The sequence below is a fragment of the Vespa crabro genome, chromosome 17 (assembly GCF_910589235.1).
Source record: "Vespa crabro chromosome 17, iyVesCrab1.2, whole genome shotgun sequence".
Taxonomy (NCBI): Eukaryota; Metazoa; Arthropoda; class Insecta; order Hymenoptera; family Vespidae; genus Vespa; species Vespa crabro.
In genome coordinates this window covers 4560587-4581150 of record NC_060971.1, presented here as the reverse complement: position 1 = coordinate 4581150, position 20564 = coordinate 4560587, and the positions used below count along the sequence as shown (strand labels likewise).

At 28.8% G+C, this 20564-nt stretch overlaps 4 protein-coding genes across 6 annotated transcripts; 2 read left to right on the top strand and 2 right to left on the bottom strand.

Annotated features, from left to right (window-relative positions):
- Positions 1 to 1358: 1358 nt before the first annotated feature.
- LOC124429987 (N-lysine methyltransferase KMT5A-A) lies at positions 1359 to 5334 on the bottom strand. Its single transcript, XM_046975954.1, has 7 exons — positions 5208 to 5334; positions 4193 to 4342; positions 3344 to 3519; positions 3111 to 3261; positions 2644 to 2996; positions 2381 to 2571; positions 1359 to 2223 (listed from the first exon to the last, which is right to left on the bottom strand). The coding sequence occupies exons 2-7, from the start codon at positions 4260 to 4262 to the stop codon at positions 2013 to 2015; spliced, it is 1152 nt and encodes a 383-aa protein (XP_046831910.1). The 5' UTR covers positions 4263 to 4342; positions 5208 to 5334; the 3' UTR covers positions 1359 to 2012.
- LOC124429988 (Golgi SNAP receptor complex member 1) lies at positions 4750 to 6524 on the top strand. The gene is made up of 5 exons (XM_046975955.1): positions 4750 to 5013; positions 5247 to 5422; positions 5489 to 5670; positions 5760 to 5828; positions 5956 to 6524. The coding sequence occupies exons 1-5, from the start codon at positions 4980 to 4982 to the stop codon at positions 6191 to 6193; spliced, it is 699 nt and encodes a 232-aa protein (XP_046831911.1). The 5' UTR covers positions 4750 to 4979; the 3' UTR covers positions 6194 to 6524.
- Positions 6525 to 7188: 664 nt separating this feature from the next.
- Positions 7189 to 15909, bottom strand: LOC124429986 (protein strawberry notch). Of its 3 annotated transcripts, none has more exons than XM_046975952.1 (13): positions 15523 to 15909; positions 14921 to 15011; positions 14673 to 14768; positions 14306 to 14530; positions 13866 to 13991; positions 13638 to 13778; positions 11951 to 13549; positions 11438 to 11876; positions 10976 to 11359; positions 10269 to 10835; positions 9869 to 10182; positions 9658 to 9777; positions 7189 to 9541 (listed from the first exon to the last, which is right to left on the bottom strand). In XM_046975952.1, the coding sequence occupies exons 1-12, from the start codon at positions 15523 to 15525 to the stop codon at positions 9671 to 9673; spliced, it is 4092 nt and encodes a 1363-aa protein (XP_046831908.1). In that variant the 5' UTR covers positions 15526 to 15909; the 3' UTR covers positions 7189 to 9541; positions 9658 to 9670. The 3 variants fall into 3 exon arrangements, with proteins under 3 accessions (XP_046831908.1, XP_046831909.1, XP_046831906.1); XM_046975953.1 differs by having other exon boundaries at positions 9653 to 9777; positions 14306 to 14467; positions 15523 to 15908; XM_046975950.1 differs by having other exon boundaries at positions 9653 to 9777; positions 15523 to 15907.
- Positions 15910 to 17557: 1648 nt separating this feature from the next.
- LOC124429991 (translation factor GUF1 homolog, mitochondrial) lies at positions 17558 to 20327 on the top strand. The gene is made up of 7 exons (XM_046975961.1): positions 17558 to 17742; positions 17889 to 18701; positions 18807 to 19046; positions 19127 to 19392; positions 19484 to 19698; positions 19767 to 19979; positions 20126 to 20327. The coding sequence occupies exons 1-7, from the start codon at positions 17657 to 17659 to the stop codon at positions 20249 to 20251; spliced, it is 1959 nt and encodes a 652-aa protein (XP_046831917.1). The 5' UTR covers positions 17558 to 17656; the 3' UTR covers positions 20252 to 20327.
- Positions 20328 to 20564: the final 237 nt, after the last annotated feature.

Genomic DNA, 20564 nt, shown 5'->3' with positions numbered 1-20564 from the left:
TAAGCGACAATAGGGACTTCCCGAATGAAAATACATTCTTATATTCAATCGTATTATTAAGATAGTTATATTGGTGCATAAATGTATTTATTCTATTTGTTATATTTTACGGAATTGATAAAGAATTTAATTATTAATTGATAGTATTTTATTTCTATAGAGCATGTAAAATATAGCCAATGAAAAATCAACTATGTAAGATATTATTGCAATCCTATTGGCTGAAATCAAAAAGTAAGAAATTGTTACATTTAATAATAACCAATCAGAAAAGTATAGTAATAGTATAACCAATGGAAGACAAGTAATTCAATAACTGAAAGAAAGGACTTTGACCATTAATAAAAAGAATAACAAATACATCTAATAGGTCGTTCACTTATCTAGCGGAAAGTTACCGTGATCAAAAAATTGACACTAAGTTGACATTCTTCCATTATAAAACTTCCAAGTTTAAAATTGGCGGTTAAATAAAATTCGTATTATATAATTAGAATGCATATTTTTAACTACTTCGCACTTATTTTAAAATTGTTAAATTTCAAGAATTACAGATCGAAACATTACAAAATAAAAAATGAAAGAAATATTAAGTAATTAATATTATTCATGAATACTTTATTTTTATATTATTTTAATACACAATGTGAAAAAGGCAGCATGGGACATGATAAATAGAAGAAATTTTTCAATATTTTAACAATAAAATAACACCTAAAAAATATAATTATTCATATTTATTCTACATTTTTGAGAAATTCTGTATTAGAGAAATACCACATTTCTATTACTAAATTTATTTTATATTAAACTTACATTGCATGACTTTATACAATGTGTTTCTATCTGTAATAATTAATATATAAGTAAAAAATAGGATAAACTTATGCATCCTTTATTCTTAATTTGAAACTAATAAGGATTATTGACAGACCTTGTTTTAGAGAAACATTAAATTTTAAATATCAAATACAAGTATCATTTTTTGGTTGATTATGGCATGTATAAAGCAAAATCAAAATTATAACTTTGTATAAGAAATACGTATAAAAAATGTTGCTTATTGTAATAAATCTATATAAATCTACAGAATTTTTCATTTAATTCTCTACAAAATAACTGTATATTTAATATATATATATAGTTGAACATTAACAAAATCCTAAATTAACATTTTTTTTTTCTTTTTTTTTTTTTAGTATTATTTGAGTATAGCTTTACATAAAATATTTTAATCAGTCACTAAATCTTATAATTCTAAAACTATACATTATTTTTGAATTTTACGAAAATTGCAATAAATAATTTCTGAAAGATTTTTTTTTTAAATATTGATGAATGAAATTATGTGAAATGTAATACTTTATGAAAATCATGGACATTTCATATATTAAGATCATATGATCACAATAAAAAATTGCATACTCGTAAAATGATATACTGCTTAGAATCATTTTTTAATTTAATACATCTTTGTGCAATATTTATATAGTTGAACCTAATCTAATTATAATTGTATCAAATGTATAACTTAATATTTTTTGCCAACATTAACTCACAAAACAAAATAACTGAACTTATTTCAATATATAAATACTTTTGAAAATTAGGCATGATCATAGCTAAAGTGAAAGACACATATATCAACAACTTTTTTCAAAGATTATATTATCTTATAACCACTTTCATATTCGTCATAAGATGCTTCAACTAGATGATGTTTTAGTTCATTAAGATAATATAATTTGTTGATAGCAGTTTAAAAAAAAAAATTAGAGTTATATTTAAATTATGCAATTCATAGTAGATGTCTTGTAATAATGCATTTTTTCCCTAAATCAATACACGACCTAATACATAAGCATACTTGGTATACTAATATCCTGCATAAACGCAGCACATAGTCAGGCATTGAAAATATATACTACATGGGATAATAAGTTATTTTGTGGAAGTAACAACATAGATCGTTATCAATACATTGTTACAATATAAAATGTAATTTTAAAGTGCTATAAAGCCAACCATGGATGATGACGAATAGCTTCTCGACTTCGATCACCATAATCATACGCAACTTCTACACCAATCGGTATATCTTCTTTTGCTGTAAGTACTAAATGTGGTGTTGATTCCACTTCAACGATCCTAGCAATTAAATTTCCATTTCTGGAATGATTTACCAACCTCCCCAACTTATTTGTTTCTGCTGTAGCATCAACACTACAAATATTTAAGTGTTGTCATGATAAATTTACCAATGAACTATATTCAGAACTATACTCAGAATTTATAAAAGTTAAAATTGTAATATTATGATGATCACATATATTAAATTCATTAAAATAATTGTTATATTTTAGAAATCAAATATACATACCAATACTGATGATTACGATGCTGGAAATAATACATATAACATCCTGCATTTTGATCTTGTGCATAGATTTTCTCACGTTTCTTTGCTATAACTTGATCAATTAATTCACCAATATATTCTACTACAAATTCTCCTTTCATAAAGGGACGTGTAGTTACAACCCCGCGTCCTTTACCAGGAAAATATCTGACCTAAGCATTAATTATATAAAGTTATATAACTATTCATAAAAGATGTTTTTCTTAAGTTTATTTTATGCTCACTTCTAAACCTTCCTCAACTTGTTGCAAGACTTTTGCTTCTATGTCTCTTTGCTTTTCTTCTAATACAGCTTTCTTAGATTTTCTCACACTTCGACGTACTGGAAAATATTCTGCAAGCGTATGATTTGTACTTTCTATAACAGATGGATGCACTGAACGTTGAGCATTATTCTGAATCAATTTTCTACGAGCAGGTTGGCGTGCAAGGTGTTGCGAGGGAGTACATGAGGCAACAAGTCCTTTATTTCTTCCATTAATTATGTCTCTACTATCAGTTTCTTCTATATGACTATTTGGCATATTTATTCTATGTGGTGTTGAAGGCCCATGGATTGGTACTGCTACAGGTGTTTCTGTGCATATTTATAAAGAAATAATATATTATAAATTAAAAGATAATTTTATAAAAATATTGTTTCATTTCTTATTATATAACTGTTCTGAAAATTTATAGAATGGACAAATACCATCCGTTTTAAATTCTCCTACATCTGATACAATCTCTTCTACAACACTTATAGATATAGTTTCTTCTTTGGTAAGAAAACAATGTCCTGTCATTACATCTACATCCTTGGAAGATTCCTTAGTAGTATTTATATTTGTAATATTTGCAACCTACATACGCATGTACAAACAAAATAATTATAATGAATTAAAGTTTTATAATATAGTTATTATATAAAACAGAATTGAGTACCTTTATAGGAAAGAAGGCAGTTATACATGCAGAAGACACTTGTTCATTAGAAATTGACTGCATTCCATTGAGAGCATTACGTTGTCTTCTCTTAAAGCCATTTGTATTTGTTTCTTTCTTCATTAGGGGAATAATTTCTTTGCCAGATGTTACGGCTGATATATTCCGAGTACGAACTAAAAATTTTTTAATACAAATATATATGTTAATTTTATATTATATAAAAAAATTAGATTTTAGTAAAATATTTTATTTGATTTATGTTTATCAATTAATTGTAAAAATAAGTTGTTTTATAAATATACGTATAAAAATACTTGAATATATCAAGTGAAAATAAATAAAATATAATAGCATTTTTTAAAGATATATAGATTTTTATTATTAATATATAATAATTTAATATAGAATATTATTCAATATTATAATCATATAATGTATTATAATATAATTTGTTACGACTATTAAAATGTTTAATCATAACAATAACTATTTAAAAATAACTATACGCTATAATTTGTTTATATAAAATGACACATAAGGAAATGGTATAAATCATAATAATAATCTTCAAATTATTTTTATAAATAAAAGCATTGTTCATCTAAATTATATAAAATTTAGAAACTGGTGATCATTATGAATTGAAATAATTAAAGATCGCACAGTATAACATTATTTTCTAATGCCTTATAAAATATTTAATTACAGACTAGAGAAAACTACGAGCATTAATATCTAGGATGAAATTCAAAATGGTGCGAGTATAAGTCAAATCTATGAAAACATAACCTGGCATTTACTGTCAAATCTTAAGTGAAACTATTAATGAAGATTTTAAAAACATACCTCTACCTTTCACCATATTATCGCCGGATTTTTTAATACGATCTGCAATCTCCTGATTTGATTTTCTCATAGAAAAATTCTTTCTACAGCTACAACACTCATAGAATGGACGTTCACAATCCGCTTCGGAGCTCTCACACTTCCTACAAACTGTAGATTTATAGATGTATCATCTATGTGTATGTATATACATACGCCATACGTACATTTACCATACATACACGAAATATTAAGCTAGGACTGGTTATTTGCTAACGGCAATGTTACAAGGAACTAGACGCCAATAAAGGCGCCAATTTTAAATTTTTAACGAAATATCGTACATGAAATTGTGTATCTACCATTATATCTAGATATATAAAATATATAATAACAAATAAAAAATAATTCAAACATTTTCGAATATTAGTTTTATTATACGTTATGATACTTTTATAAATCACCGGAAGTCAAATAAAGTTCTTTACTTCCGATATATATAAGTCATATTATATGGTTCACGATAATACCGATTGTGATTTTTAATGGTAGGAATTGGTTCCGTGCATTGCCACCAGATTGTACTATATGATATTAAGAAATGATGATTTTTCATAACCGCGTATACCGAAAAAACGTCAAACGAAATTGCATTAAATTTGCAATAAGTGTTGTTTATTCCGTGATATAGATATATCTCATATATCGTGTACAATTATATATCTTTTATAAAAAGAATTAACAAGTAAATATGTGTGGATAATGTGGCATGTGTTGTAAAACATTGTGGTTATAATTCGAAAAACAAATGGCTAGCACTTTAGATGCAGTTGATTGGGAAGGTATTCTTATTAGTAATTAAGTACACATTTACATGTCACATATATATACATATTACATATAGATAATTATATATAAGGTGACATATAAACTAAAATGATAAATTACAATATTGCGTTTTGTACTTTGTTAGCAATATATTTATGTATCTTGTATGTTATTATATGTTGAATTTTTTATTATTTTAATAACTTACCGTAATAAGTTTTTACAACAAAAGAAAATTCATTTATAGATTTAAGAAAGCAGGCGAGACACTTGGAAAATGAAATTGATGCAAAACTTGTAGCATTTAGTAAGTTAGGCGTAAATACACATTCTAAAAATGTTACACCAGATGAAGTTCCACTTTTAGATGAAGAACATGTGTTTGAGAATATGGCCTTGGAGATAGAAACGTTATTATCTAAAGTAAGCAATTCATTATTTTCCTATATATTATACAGTTTTATCCTATTCTAAATATTTAATTTTTAGTTATTTACTGTTAATGAGAAAATGAGTGAATTGCAACCAAATGGAGCAGCTATGTTACATACAATGCAACGTCATAAAGAAATATTAAAAGATTATAAACTGGAATTTAATAAAATTAGGAATAATTTTGCTATAAGAAAGGATCGTGAAGATCTTTTGGGTAACGTGCGCAAGGAAATTGAGTATGTTATATAAAATACATTTTTTTTTTGTTTTTCTATGAATATGTTTGGTATAAATGCATTTGTATGATACACTCATCTTTTTTTAGCAATTATAAAACCACAACTGGATTAAACCGTAGAGAAATGTATTTGAAAGAAAATCAACATATTCATAAGTAAGTAAATACAAACTCAATTAGATCTACATACATATATGCTACATAATAGTGATGAATTTATTACACTCATATTTATATTTCTTGTATCATTATGAAAGTTTTACTAAATTATTTCAACTTTTAGCTCTGATCGTTTAATTAATGATCAAATAAGTATAGCAATGGAAACGCGAGAACATTTAATTACTCAAAGACAAGCTTTCAAACGTATACAGACTAGATTTAATGACATTTCTAATCGATTCCCAGCAGTGAGTAGTCTATTACAAAGAATAAATTTAAGGAAGAGACGAGATTCTTTAATTCTTGGAGTTATCATAGGATTCTGCACGTTCCTTATGCTCTTATATGCATTTCACTGAATTATAAATGCATAAGAAAATACTTCCACTTTTATTAGAAGTTATTTCCATTAAGGAAACATATGTAAACAGATGGCAGAAATAGCGATATAATAGTTATTAACATGCATAAATTACATGAAAATAGTAAGTATGCTCCTATGAATGAAAGTCAGTATGAGTGGATTTATGATCAATAATTACATTGGCAAAATTATTGCATTGTACAGTTTTTTTTATACCAAATGTATTAAATGTGTATCGTTACACAAACGTTGCGATTCACTTTCAATGACTAGTATATGAAATTAATAAATGTTAAAAATAAATATTATGGGTTCTAACATGATTATTCAATTTGTATATCTTTTGTATATTATCCATGTACTAAATTATATTGAAATCCTATGAGACAGGAAATACTATATTCTAAAATAATCCTTATTACAGATACAAATTTAAGAGAAAATATGATATAAAGTTAGAATTTGAAGTTATAATATTGTATGCAATTTGTAAATATATTTTCTAAGTTACATATCTGTCGATTTGTTGCTAAAAAATGTAATGGATTTTTTTTTACTAATATATAGTCTCATATAGATACATAGTCTCATTATCAAATAAGTAAAACATATATTTTAACAGAATTAATAAGTCATCACTACATTTAATATACTCTCAATGAGTATATATATCTAAACTGTTGATTAGAGTTATGATAAACAATCTTTTTACTTTTATACAATTTTTATATATAAATGTATTTGATTGTTCATTATTAATTTATCTTTGTATTATAGTTCGAATATGTAAGAAAATGTATATGCTTTGCTTGAATAATATTTCTGGTTACCTACCTCTCTCTATAATATATTTTTAAAGTAAGGGTATAGAAATGTCAGATTTTTTTTTTTAACTCTTAAAGCTTTCTGTACTTCAAAACGTATTCGGTCATTTTAGAGAATGAGATATGGTATACTATAAGCAAATTATTAAATAATTAAAAGGATACATTTCACTACAAAATGATTTCTTATACTGATAGATAAATAATATGGTATACAGTGATGTTCAGATATAATTTCATACAATAGAATTACTATCAGGCTTCATATCCAAATTAATCATCGATATTTTTGTTTTGTTTTATAATGTATTGATTTACATGTAAGAGACACTTCATATGCACGTGTACACGCATGCACACATTCTCACACACATAGCTCATTGATTCTCCTATGTATAAGCCCATGAAAACACAGCACGCTACGAAAGAAGTCATTTCAATAAGTGCAGTATCTGTTTCCACGTATACTAAATACCACATTTATAAATTATACTTCGACTTTTTTAATAGGAACTCAAGCACAAGAACTGTAAAAATATTGAATATAAAGATGCACATATCCGGTAATAAAAAATTCTTGTGTATATACTTTAAATATATATATTTACATTTTTCTGCACGTAGTCACACTATCTCGAGTCTTTATCTATAGGAGTCGTGTAATACGGCATCAGAAATTTATGTATCTTACAATCATGGTATCCTGATATGAATATTTTTTGAAATTTCAAAATAATAAATTTCCGTATTTTTTTCTTTTTTTAGCGAACTTTCGTTAAATTAAAAGATGCTGGCTCTTTTTACTGTGTATATATACATACATATATATACATATATATATATATATATATATATGTGTATATATCATATATATATATATATATGTATATATCATGTATTTCATGTACTTATTTGTTTATAAATGCAATATATAGTGTATTCGTAGAAACGAAGAACTTTTGTAAGCGCTACTTTTAACATTATGCATTGCTGCAAGGGAAACCCTGGATATAAGGAAGTGTCGATATCCATCAATTTTGTTCACATCATAGCACATAAAGTGTTGTTTCACACGTTGTTACAGCATATGCTACGGAATTCTACTCAAGATTTTATTAACGGTTCTAAAATATTCTACATCATTTAATCTAAACTTTTTCTTGTAAAGAGAAGATGGAATACGATATCCATTTTGTTCTCAGCACCCATCCATAACTCGCTCACAGGCATACAAACAAACAAACGAAGGAACAAACATCTATTCCATGCATGAATTGCATGACTGCATTTCGATTTTGAATATAAATATATCATCGTATGTACTGTTTCAATCTAATTTTTCTTTAATGCTAACAGTATTAATAGATGGAGCATGTCGGGAGACTAGATATACTTGCCATTTTTAATTTTCCATCTACATAGTCAATATAATTAAAGATCCATTATAGCTGTTATTTAAAAATTAATAAAAAATATATATTATATTAATTTAAACGAAAAAAATAAAGCAAAACAAATTTGTGTTGAATTATATGAAATGTGGAAAATCTAAGGCGCTTGTAATACCGTTACCTTGTCTCCCTACATTATAGTAATATTGATAATAGTTTTATAGTCTAGATCTACGGCTAATAGTAATAGCAGTAATGTGATAACAGTAATAGTTATAGCGACGGTAGCAATAATGTTTTTTTTTTTCGTGTTAATCAATGATTTGACCTATCAATCAAATAAAACTTAAAACTGCAGTATACATCTATACTCCAAGAGTGAAAAATTAATAGTCCAAATAGTTATGCAGCTCTAGTATTATTCCTCTAGCCCTTTATAGACTATTCTCACTAATCAGTCGAACTTTTATTATAGATTGGATCGTAACATTTTATATCAATCTCTATAGAAAGTTTTTTTTACGTCTTATCCTCATTTTGCAGATGATTAAATAATAGATTTTTTCTTATTGCATAGAAATACAATTTTTCTTTACTGCATAACTTTTATAAGCAGTTTTTCTTTTATTATAATCATGAAAAATGAAACATGATAATTTACTATATATTATTATGTATGCATGTTGGTACGATCCATCTAAAATGTTATCATTCCTAACGAAAAATAAAAAAGAAATTTTTATATAATTATAAATTTTTGACTCGAGTATAGTCTTCGACTAAAATTAAAGAAGATTCTACCTATTTGAAGGTTTACATCGGGACTTGATAGATATCTTTTCAATAATACATGTATAATGACAGGAAAAATCTACCAAGTCCTTTTTCCAGTTCTTTGACTATCAACTCGGAAAAGCTTATTTCGAGCGTTTATTTCACTTGTCATGCTAAATCTGTGACGAAAATACATTACAACACTGATGGGTTCAGTTTAATCTACCCAACACATAAGTGTTCCATGGTAGTCAATCCAAATCGTGTAAATAAACGTAATTACACGATGTTTTTTATATGCCCCATTCATTGAGTGCTTACATAACACTATTATTTACGTTGCTTTATCCTCACCTATATGAAAAATGCGAATAATTATTGCAATAGAAAATATAATAATTAAATAATATATATCAATAATTATTATCACTGTTTGATATAAAATTAAAAAAGAATAATGTATACCTTACGTGCTTAATGAATTCAAAATGTCATTTCTTCGGTATTTTCTGCATCAGACGAAAGCGCTTGACGTAACGTTTCCATACAAGATTTCGGAATAAGAGTTCCTACAATTTTCAAACCTTCATCTGCAATAATATAATTGACGTATATATTTATTTAAATGAAATCAATTATTAAGCGGGATTAGATTTCTTCCAACTACAGAAAAGAATTTACCAGTTCTTAGTCGGACAACTTGCATCTTAGAATTATGTCCAGATCGTGCAGCAAGTACACCTTCAACGCGACTCCAAACGCTAAGAACCGAACCAGCTAAAACATTATATGACCGTCTTCGTAATCCTACTTCACATTCCATACCAAGAGTGACATTTTTACAATTGCCACGCCAATAAGCGTGTGAACATGTATCCACAGACGCTTCGTACTGTTGCGTCCAATGAGGCTCTGCTTCCTCAGTTGAAACCTTTTTGTATTTCTTTTCTAATTCACCTAATGATTCTTGACGTAATTGTAATCCTGTATTCGGCCTACAAATACATAAACATCGATAACATTCTATTTTTGTTATGTACCATTATATACTTTATCTAAAATGAACGAAAGTATATTGTACCTATAAACCATATATAACTGATCTTTTTTACTTTCACTTTTCTTTTTACCACCATCGACAGCAACGGCTAGGATAGCTGTTTGTTTACCATTTCGTATTTGATGGCTTAAGTAAAATCCTTCCTTGGCACCAGTCAATTTGGACCATTGGTCCATTGCCTCGGTCCAACTCATACCACGTTCAACATGAACAACATGTAATTCGGTAGGTGCTTTACCAGTTGCATGCTTCCGAAGGAAACGATAAAGTCTTACTCTACGAACATTCTCTCCTGATGTACCAAGATCAAGAATACCCATGTCGAAACGTCCAGTTTTCTTCGCTTGAAGGATAATAGCATTCAAAGTATCGGTAAAATACTTGAATAATCGATTTTGCAAGTCAACTGGCATTCCAAGAATACGATTTAAGAATTTAGACATGTTATTATAATCTTTGTCCAAAGTAAGAACTCCTGGCATATTTTCGCTATTACAAATTAGTCCTACTCCTACTAGAGCGTCCGCCACATCTTTGAAAAAATCACCATTATAATCTTGTGGCGGTGGTACCAATGGCGGCTCGTACCTATTATTTTATTTTACACTTCGTTAATTCAACCATAAATATAATTTTCATATATACATTAAACATGCGATTGATTACATTTATAAAAAAGATATATATATATATATATATATATAATACAAGAGCATAATACAACAAACCCCATTATAGTCTTCATTGTTGCCTCGAGAGCCGACCGGCCATATTTGTTATCGATATTAAATTGTGAAAGATCTCGCGTTTCGGTGGCTCTGCGATCTCCGTGTGTTAACGCGCCAAGACTTTCAAGACGTTTCGCGACAATCGAAGCAAATCGTCTCTCTCCGGCAAGATCCGAAATAAGGAATATATATTCCGGAGCATTTACTTGATTCGAACGATGTGTTCGACCAAATTGTTGTATTGCTCTATCTGCGCTCCATGGTAGTTCAAGTGTGATATGTACTCTACGCATTTGATTTCTCGCACGTCTATCACTTTGCAATGATATGCCACTGCTAGCTGCTTCCGAAATAATTGCAACTGTCTTTTCACCATCCATAAATCTAATAAAACGTACAATAATATATATTTTTCTTCGATGGACGAAGATGAATTTTCATAAATAAAGATAATAAGTTTACCTTTGTTTTTCTGTTAAGTTAAGCGTCTCTAATGGAACGTCGACTTCAGATCTAGATTCATATTGTATTGCACCATCTTCCGTTTGAACAACACGACCTTTTCTTCCAGTCATTTCTGCGACGTTCTCCGGACCACCAAGTTCGTCGATTAATTGATCTAACGTATTCGGTGGTAATCTTTCACCTAAGGTCTCTATTTGTGCTAACAATTCTTCTTTCATGCTACAAGCACGTTCAATAGCATCCCGAGGTGGTCCTTGATTATTAGACGATGCATTACCATGATTTCCGCTTACTGCCGAATCTCCGTTACGTTTATTCCTATTATTAGACGTCTTATGTGCAAGCATAGATTGTATTTTGTCTTGCGTGCTTAAACGTTTCTTAGCTGGTTTCTTTTGTTTCTTACCACCTTTCTTCTTTCGTCTGTCCCACGGATCTATCAAGAGAGATAAATAGTAATATTTGTTTGCATCAATTTAATTCAATTATAAATAAGCGTTGTATTCTTACCAACATCAGAATCACTATCACTATAAAATGGATTGAAATCGGAACTTATATTACTTTCCTCGTCAGTTCGATGATCATCTTCACTCTCAGTTCCACTCAATTTAAATTCAGAACCAGAACTATGATCACCATTTTTTTCTTCATCAGTTATCTCTTCTTCGGAAGACCATGCTCGAACTTTTTTTGAAGCTCTTTGGGCTGCTTGACGCACTGGTTTCCTTTTACTTCCACCTGCAGATCCACCTGCACCATCAATTATATCTTCCCCTTCTGATTTATTCATTTTAGGTAGATCCAAACCAAGAAGCCGATGGATTCGATTACGATCTGGAGCTGGAAAATGTTTTTCCACTAACGTCTGGAGTACTCCTTTAGCAGTAGAAACAAAATCACTTAGTTCTCCATCGTCACGTTCCAATTGTTCCAAAGTGCGTGCTTCACCGGTCGATTGCAAGCCGATAACCACACATTTTCCGCATTTAACAGCTTCTCGAGCTACTGCAACAGCGTGCTTTACTTTTGCTGCAATACATAGATACTTGAAGAAACGTTGATGAGACGACCAAAATTGGCCCCACATAGTTTTTTTCATGCGATTCTCAGCATCAATTAATTCGGCCGCTTCTTGGAATTTCTGCATTGCTTCTACCCACAATCTTACCGAATGATCATATATTTTAGTAAAGTCCTTGGATAGAGGAACTTCTTCGATTTTAAAAGCAACGCCGTGAAAACTAAGTTGTCGAGCAATATACATGCCTCGTAATTTCATATCCATTGCTACTATTTCCATTGTACCAACTCCACGTTTTTCTACCGCAGTGATAAAATCATTGAATTCAGGGAAAGGAGTTCCTTCGCCCCACATACCTAATCGTACCATATAGGCCATGTTGCGAGGCTCAGAAGCGCCAGTGGCACTAGCATATACCACTCGTGATTTAGGAAGTTTATTTTGCAATTCTAATACGGTTAAACCAGTTTTGGTAGGTTTGGAACTTCCGGTAGGGCATAAATTTTTTGCACGATGGCATTCGTCAAAAATAATTAATCCATCAAAATCTTCTCCACACCATTGCAACAATTGTTTTAATCTACTTTTGTATTTACCTCCACTTTGAGAGGATTCACCAATTAATGCAGAGTATGTACTAAATATTACACCTTTCTTAACATTACCATTTACAGCTGAAGAGATTTTTGCATATTTGAACTTATTTAAAGCATGTACTTCGATTTTGGATGCTCCAATGTCTTTTAAATCACGTTCGGCATCGTATTTGAGATCATTGGAAACGGAAACCCAAATGGCACGTTTCCTACCTTTTAAATAATTTTCAAATATAATGCCTGCTATAGTTCGTCCTTTACCAACACCAGCTCCATCTCCAATAAGAAATCCAGCACGTGTACTGTCCGGTAAAAGATGTTCATGTTGTTGGGACGCATAAGTTATGGATTCTAATTGAAGAGCCGACAAAGCTCCAGATCGTATTGTTTCCTCGGGTATAGAAAGTTCATACCAAACATCCGTAGGTTCTACACTAGATAATGATGCTGTTTCAACAACTGGATCTGGATGTTTACGCCCACGTTTTACTATACATTTTAAATAAACTCATTAGAAAACTGTTTCTAATCTTTTATACAAATAGACTTTTCTCATTAATGGCGAAATAAAACATACATTTAGTAGGCATATAATCTGCATAAGTTTCAGCAACACCCATATCTTCATCATCTACCTCTTCTTCTTCTGGTATTGTTGGTTGCATACCCACTTTTGTTGGATCGCCAGCATTCATCCATAATTGTGATACAGCTTTTCCTAAATAATAAATATTATTATGATTATAATAAATTGAAAAATAATTTGAAAAACTTGATGTATATATAACAAATTTGTAGATAATACCAGATAAACCTGCAGGCCAATTTGGATGAAGTCCACTTTGATTGAGAAATTGAACAAATGGATTGACACCCATATTCATTCCAGCCATTCCCATAAAGCCTCCCATTAAATTATTCATTTCCATACCTATAATATTTTATAATAAATAAAATATTGATCTAAACGTTAAAATAGCTACAGGATTTGTGCGAAAGCAAAATGCATATTTGAATAATTATATAATTTAATAAAATAATGGAAAAAAGAAATACAAGATTAGTATATATATATATAGAAAAAATTATGATACATTCTCATAATTAATATATACATATATCAAGTATGTTTGTAAAAGAAGGAAGCTATAAAAGAAAATCAAAGGAAGGAAATGGAAAAAGAAAGAATTTAAATAAAAAATATATAATATCCAAACTCAGAAGACATATTAATTATAAACATACTCTGTTGTAAAAAAGCTGCAGGATTGAATCCTGCAAGACTTGCTAATCCTGGAAAGTTATATGGTCCACCAGCTCCTAATTGACCCAACTGATTCAATTGGTTGGTACCAACAAAATTAGGCGGAGTACCTTGTGATCCTCCTACACGTACCATTTCATATCCTGGTGGTACAGTTTTAGTTACTAATCCACCTGGTATTTTGTTACTAAGTTTTTGATTTAATGCTGTTAAATAAATATTACTTAAGTAATACCCTGTTCACTACACCTTTTTGTAACTCATTGAAACAAATCTATATATATATACATATAAATGTAGATAATAAAGAATTTTTTTTTATTACAACATATATACAATTCATAGTACCTTGTCCTTTATTCGTGGCATTAGATGGTGCTTCCGCAGGTTTTTCTTCTTTAATATTTGCTATACCAGCAGCTGTTGCAAGATCTTTACCGCCACCTATTAAAAATAAGTATATAACATTAAAGAATTATATTTGTTTTTGACTAATATAATTTTTGATTAATAAATAATAAGTAGCATTATATTATATCGTTATATCGTCATTATGAATTTAATAACGTATAAATTATGAATACAAAGAGACTTACCAGGTACTTCAATTTTATCAGGATCCTCATCATCGTCGAAATCACTACCACTTGTATCATCACTCATTGTTTCTTTATATCTCTTTGTTGCCTAAATGCATATATCACGTAGTAATTATACAAGAAACGAATAGACCATTCCGATGAAATATTTATATTATTCATAAAATTAAACAAAGAGTATTTTTTTTTCAACAAAATCATTAATTTTTATGAAATATTAATTTTTGATGAAGAACAAGAAAATCTTTTACATATTGATACGACTTTCAAAAAAAAAAAGCTTACTTGTCATTAACATATAATAGATTGTTTAAATATTCAGTTAGAAAAAAAAAAAAAATGCGAAATTATTTTCGTAGTAAATTTATATAAATTTTTTGAAAATATTAAAGCAAAAAGAATATGGAAGATAAAAAACGAACCGTTAAAAGGAATCTGAAGAATAAATGCGCAAAAAAATTATATATAAAAAAAGATATACAAGAAGTTCTTAGGTTAGTTTGTCTCTCGAAGCGGAGATTAAAAGAAAACGCACGCATAAGAAGCGCGCGTCGCTCCGAATGGAACAATGAAAATATAAAAAAAAAGAAACATCTTACCATGATTGAAAAAATTTATTTTTCCTTCTTGCAGTCTCGATAAAGAAAGGGAAGAGATTTCAATGAGGAACACGATCGTCCTAGAAGATATTCCTTTCGAACGTGAAGCTGCAATTCTGACAGAGTAGACGATGAAAACTTTTTTTCCCTCGTTACGGGTTCCTACTTTATGTCGCGTCAAGTAAGCATCACTCGTCGAACGGCAAGTTTCTCGTTTATTGTGCGGACTACGAAATCACAATGCCTGAGTTTAGTGTGCGCTTAGGCCGAAGCATTTTTTGTGGTATGCATCGAAGCGCTCACTCTAAACGCGATCGCCAAGCACGGCTGCCGCCATCTTGGTTTTTGCCCGGCCCACGGTGCATCACGATGCAAATACAAAAACACACGCGCTGACTACAGCTGCCTTGCGTAACATTGTTAAGCGCAGTTGCCAAATCTACTTTTACAAAGAGATCTTTTGAAAAGCAAGTTTACAGAAAATAAGGCGCGCAATCGAAGAAAATCTATCTTTTTTTTTTCAGTTAATATCTCATTTATATTTATATTCACAAAATATTAGCATATAATGACGAATGAATAAGAATTTATTCTAGAATATACTAACATAATGCCAGATGTAATACGAAATCAACATTTTTTTTTTTTTTGTAAGCATATGTACAAATTTAAATATATATCAGACTTACAGGTGTTTTGGAGGTGGCACGAATTTGATTTACAATATTCAATAGCGTTCCAACTTTTGGGTCTATATTATTTGAATTTACTGGGTAAATATATTGATTATTTTTCCCTAAGGTAATGCGCTTACTATCTATATGAATATTCTATTTTTACATTTCATTAAAATTAATTTTTTCCAGTCGTCAATATTGTCGACCAAATTCTATGCCTTTGTAATGCAAGTCATTATTGCGTATAAACGGATCGTTAAAGACTTACGAATATAATTGTTGGTATTATAAAGGAAGTAGATTGATTTTTATAACTTTCTTTCGAACACGTGTTCGTTGATTTCACAAATGAACAGTAAATAAAGCGCGAATATTGAGTATCATTTGTCCGCACGCGCGTCATACACACGCAAATGAAAGAGACTATTACGATCTGGCAACGTCGCTGCAGAGCAGCGCTAATCGTTAGGCGATCTAAAGTATACGCGGTAAAAAGAAAAGAGTACGACCTCGAACTTGATATATAACTCTTCAGTAAAATCAATTGACAATTGTTTAATTTTCTAATACTAAATCAGACACTTCTAGATAATATACGTACCAAAATAATTAAAGTATATATCGTATTACAGGACTACAGCTCTTAATCTATTTAAAAAAATGTATCGCTCTAATACGATCGATCCGAGCTTCGCGCCGCTGACAACGCCACATTGTGGTGAAATATGGAATCACATTTATGCGCGCTCTAATTTAAAACTGTTAAATAATTTCTTTATCATTTTCTAAGTTTTATATATATATATATATATATATATATATATATATATATATATATATATACATACACCATCACACACAACATCATACATACATCATACATACATACATACATATACGTCTTCGCATTTATATATTTTGTATAATGCAACTCTATTGAGCCGTACATTTTGCATTTTATATTAAAAATGATGCGACTACAAACGATATAAAAATTGCATGAAGTTGTATAGAGTTACGCAATATAAGGAAAATGTTTAAATATTTGTAGACTTTATAGAACATAAATAGAGTCATAGTGCTGAACAAAAAATAAAAATTAACAAAATAATAATAGCAATGAAAAATAACGAATATACATAGTATAAATACAAACAATACAAGTTCATTTAAATTGTTAGATTAGTAACAGTTAGATTACAATAAATTAATTTAAATTATATAAATATTAATATTATAAACAAAGAATTATATCTCCTTTTAAGAAAAAGTTTTCTTTTTAATTAAAACACAAGATTTTATTAAATGAATAATAGAGAAAAAAAAATGTTCCTTAACCTATTAGAATAATTTTAACATAGACTTTTCGTACTATGGAATCTGATAGTAATTTAAATTAAATAATATAAATATATATATATCATATATATATATGTATATTTATTTTATATTATATAATGGTATTCCGTAATCTTGTAAAATGTTTAAATAGGATACAAATTAATTATGTTTTCAATAATACATTTAAAATAAAACATGGAACGTAAGTATAGGTTATAAAATAAAGTTGATTATGTATTCTTTATTATTAATAATGTCTGATCTATTATATATAAATAAATTGAGAAAAATATTATTGATTTATTTAAAATATGAGACTTTATTACTTATGATAATATACCCTTTTAGGAAATGTCTATATATGAAAAAACAAACATACAGTACAAATGAGAATGTTGAAAAAATTTATGAAATACCTATTGAAAATATCCGCAATTTTAGTATAATAGCCCATGTTGATCATGGTAAAAGTACCCTTGCTGATAGACTTCTAGAAATTACTGGTGCTATAAAGAGGAATTCAGGAAAACAAGTATTAGATACATTGCAAGTAGAAAAGGAACGTGGAATTACGGTTAAAGCTCAAACAGCTTCCCTTACGTATTCATATAAAGGACAAAATTATCTTTTAAATTTGATAGATACTCCAGGTCATGTAGATTTCTCATCCGAGGTATATCGTTCATTATCAGCTTGTCAAGGTGTCATATTATTAGTGGATGCAAATGATGGAGTACAAGCGCAAACTGTTGCAAATTTTTATTTAGCTATTAAAAGAGAACTTGTAGTAATACCAGTAATAAATAAAATAGATTTGCCAACTGCAGATCCAGAAAGAGTAAAGAATCAGTTAAAAACATTATTTGATATAAATGAAAAAGATATATTACAAATATCTGCTAAATTAGGAACAGGTGTTAATGAATTATTACAAGCTGTACTCAAAAGACTTCCACCTCCGCTTGTAGATAGGAATTTACCATTTCGTGGTTTAATATTTGATAGCTGGTATGACAAATATAAAGGAGCTGTTTCCTTAATATATGTGAAGGATGGAACTTTATCTGTTGGTGAACATATTACATCCTTTACTAACAAAAAATCTTATGAAATTAAAGAATTAGCACTTTTAAGACCTGAGGAAGAACTTGTTAAAACTTTGTGAGTATAGGATTTTATATATGTATATTTTTTGTATACTTAAATATATTACATATAATTATAATTAAAATATATATTTATAATTATAATTAAAATATATTGCAGATTCGCAGGAGAAGTTGGAAGTATAAAATGTAATATGAGATCTTCTAAAGAAGCACATATTGGGGATACTTTATATAGAAAAGGCCACCCTGTAGAATCATTAGGTGGATTTACAGCAATAAAACCAATGGTATTTGCTGGAGTGTATCCTATAGATCAATCACACTTTTTTACATTACAAAATGCGATTGATAAACTTATTTTAAATGATAGTGCTGTTGAAGTTGTACCAAATTCTAGGTATTGATTATTTTCATAATTGAAAAATATAATAAAACAATTGTATATATAATTATTAATTAATAATAATATTGTTCTAGTGCTGCACTTGGACGTGGCTGGCGAGCTGGATTTTTAGGACTTTTGCACATGGAAGTATTTATACAGAGGTTGGAACAGGAATATGGTACAGAACCAATAGTTACAGCACCTGGTGTTACATATAAAGCCAAAATTAAAGGACATACAAATATAGTACGATATAAAGGAGATATGATTGCCTTCAATAATCCTATTGATTATCCTGACAAACAAATTACTGTAGAATATTATGAGCCAATGATCATTAGTACTATTATAACACCAGGTATATCTTTTTCTAAATAACAATATAATAATTAATCATAATTTAATGTCTACTATTATTGGTATATATTAATACATATATGTTAAAATAGATAAGTATATAGGACCGGTAATTTCATTATGTCTTGAGAAACGTGGGATTGAACAATATTCCCAAACTATTGGAAATAATAGAACATTATTAAAATTTTTAATGCCATTAAACGAAGTGGTCCTTGATTTTCACGATACACTGAAAACTATTACTTCTGGATATGCTAGCTTTGATTATGAAGATAATGGATATCATCCTTCTGAAATTGTGAAGGTAAAAGGCACAATCTTTAATTTAATATATTCACATTCAATAATTGGTGTTACCTTTTTTTCTTACAGTTAAATATTCTCTTAAATAGTAATATTGTAGAAGAATTAAGTACAATTGTACATTGTACTAAAGCAAGAGAAGTGGGAAAAAGAATGTGTAGTAAACTTTTGGATATTATTCCACGACAATTATTTGAAATATCAATTCAAGCAACAGTTGGAAGTAAGATACTTGCAAGGGAGAATTTGAAAGCATATAGAAAGGACGTTACTGCAAAATTGGTAAAAAATCACATGTAGCTATATTTCATTTGCTATAAAGAAAAATGAATTAAATATAAATTGTATAATACAAATTGTATAAAAAAAACTATGTATGTGTATATATATATATATATATATATATATATATATATATACTTTTTTAGTATGGAGGTGATGTTACCAGAAGGATGAAATTATTGGCAAAACAAAAACAGGGAAAAATCAAAATGCGCATGATCGGAAATATTTCCTTGCCACGAGAAACATTTATAAATGTACTCAAACGATAATATACCGTGTATATATATATATATATATATGATTCTTACTTTGAACAAAAAATAAAAAGAATATATAAAATAAAAATAAAAGGTCAAACATTAAAGGCAAATATTTTATGGTTCACCGAGAATTCTTGCTTGTCTGAGAGGAGTTAATTATACTAAAAAAAGAAGAAAATAGCTTAAGATCACTCTATAACTAATCGATTGCCTGTCTGTTTACGTTCTTCGACGTATAAATAAAAGTGAAAGGTATCTAGCGGAAGTAAATAATTCCAGAATTTTAGCAAAACGCCATTGAGGGTAAAATTGGAACGATGTA

What these genes read in the sequence shown, in the direction of transcription:
- LOC124429991 (XM_046975961.1), top strand. Translation starts at nt 17,657, where the DNA reads ATGGTATTCCGTAATCTTGTAAAATGTTTAAATAGGATACAAATTAAT. An exon ending in TTTAAAATAAAACATGGAAC is followed by an intron (nt 17,743 to 17,888) that starts GTAAGTATAGGT and finishes ATACCCTTTTAG; the next exon opens with GAAATGTCTATATATGAAAA. An exon ending in GAAGAACTTGTTAAAACTTT is followed by an intron (nt 18,702 to 18,806) that starts GTGAGTATAGGA and finishes AATATATTGCAG; the next exon opens with ATTCGCAGGAGAAGTTGGAA.
- LOC124429988 (XM_046975955.1), top strand. Translation starts at nt 4,980, where the DNA reads ATGGCTAGCACTTTAGATGCAGTTGATTGGGAAG. An exon ending in TAGAAACGTTATTATCTAAA is followed by an intron (nt 5,423 to 5,488) that starts GTAAGCAATTCA and finishes TTTAATTTTTAG; the next exon opens with TTATTTACTGTTAATGAGAA. An exon ending in AACGTGCGCAAGGAAATTGA is followed by an intron (nt 5,671 to 5,759) that starts GTATGTTATATA and finishes ATCTTTTTTTAG; the next exon opens with CAATTATAAAACCACAACTG.
- LOC124429987 (XM_046975954.1), bottom strand. Translation starts at nt 4,262, where the DNA reads ATGAGAAAATCAAATCAGGAGATTGCAGATCGTATTAAAAAATCCGGC. An exon ending in TAATATGGTGAAAGGTAGAG is followed by an intron (nt 3,520 to 4,192) that starts GTATGTTTTTAA and finishes AAAAATTTTTAG; the next exon opens with TTCGTACTCGGAATATATCA. An exon ending in AGGAGAATTTAAAACGGATG is followed by an intron (nt 2,997 to 3,110) that starts GTATTTGTCCAT and finishes AAATATGCACAG; the next exon opens with AAACACCTGTAGCAGTACCA.
- LOC124429986 (XM_046975952.1), bottom strand. An exon ending in AGATTATATGCCTACTAAAT is followed by an intron (nt 13,550 to 13,637) that starts GTATGTTTTATT and finishes TAAAATGTATAG; the next exon opens with TAAAACGTGGGCGTAAACAT. An exon ending in AACTTAACAGAAAAACAAAG is followed by an intron (nt 11,360 to 11,437) that starts GTAAACTTATTA and finishes ACGTTTTATTAG; the next exon opens with ATTTATGGATGGTGAAAAGA.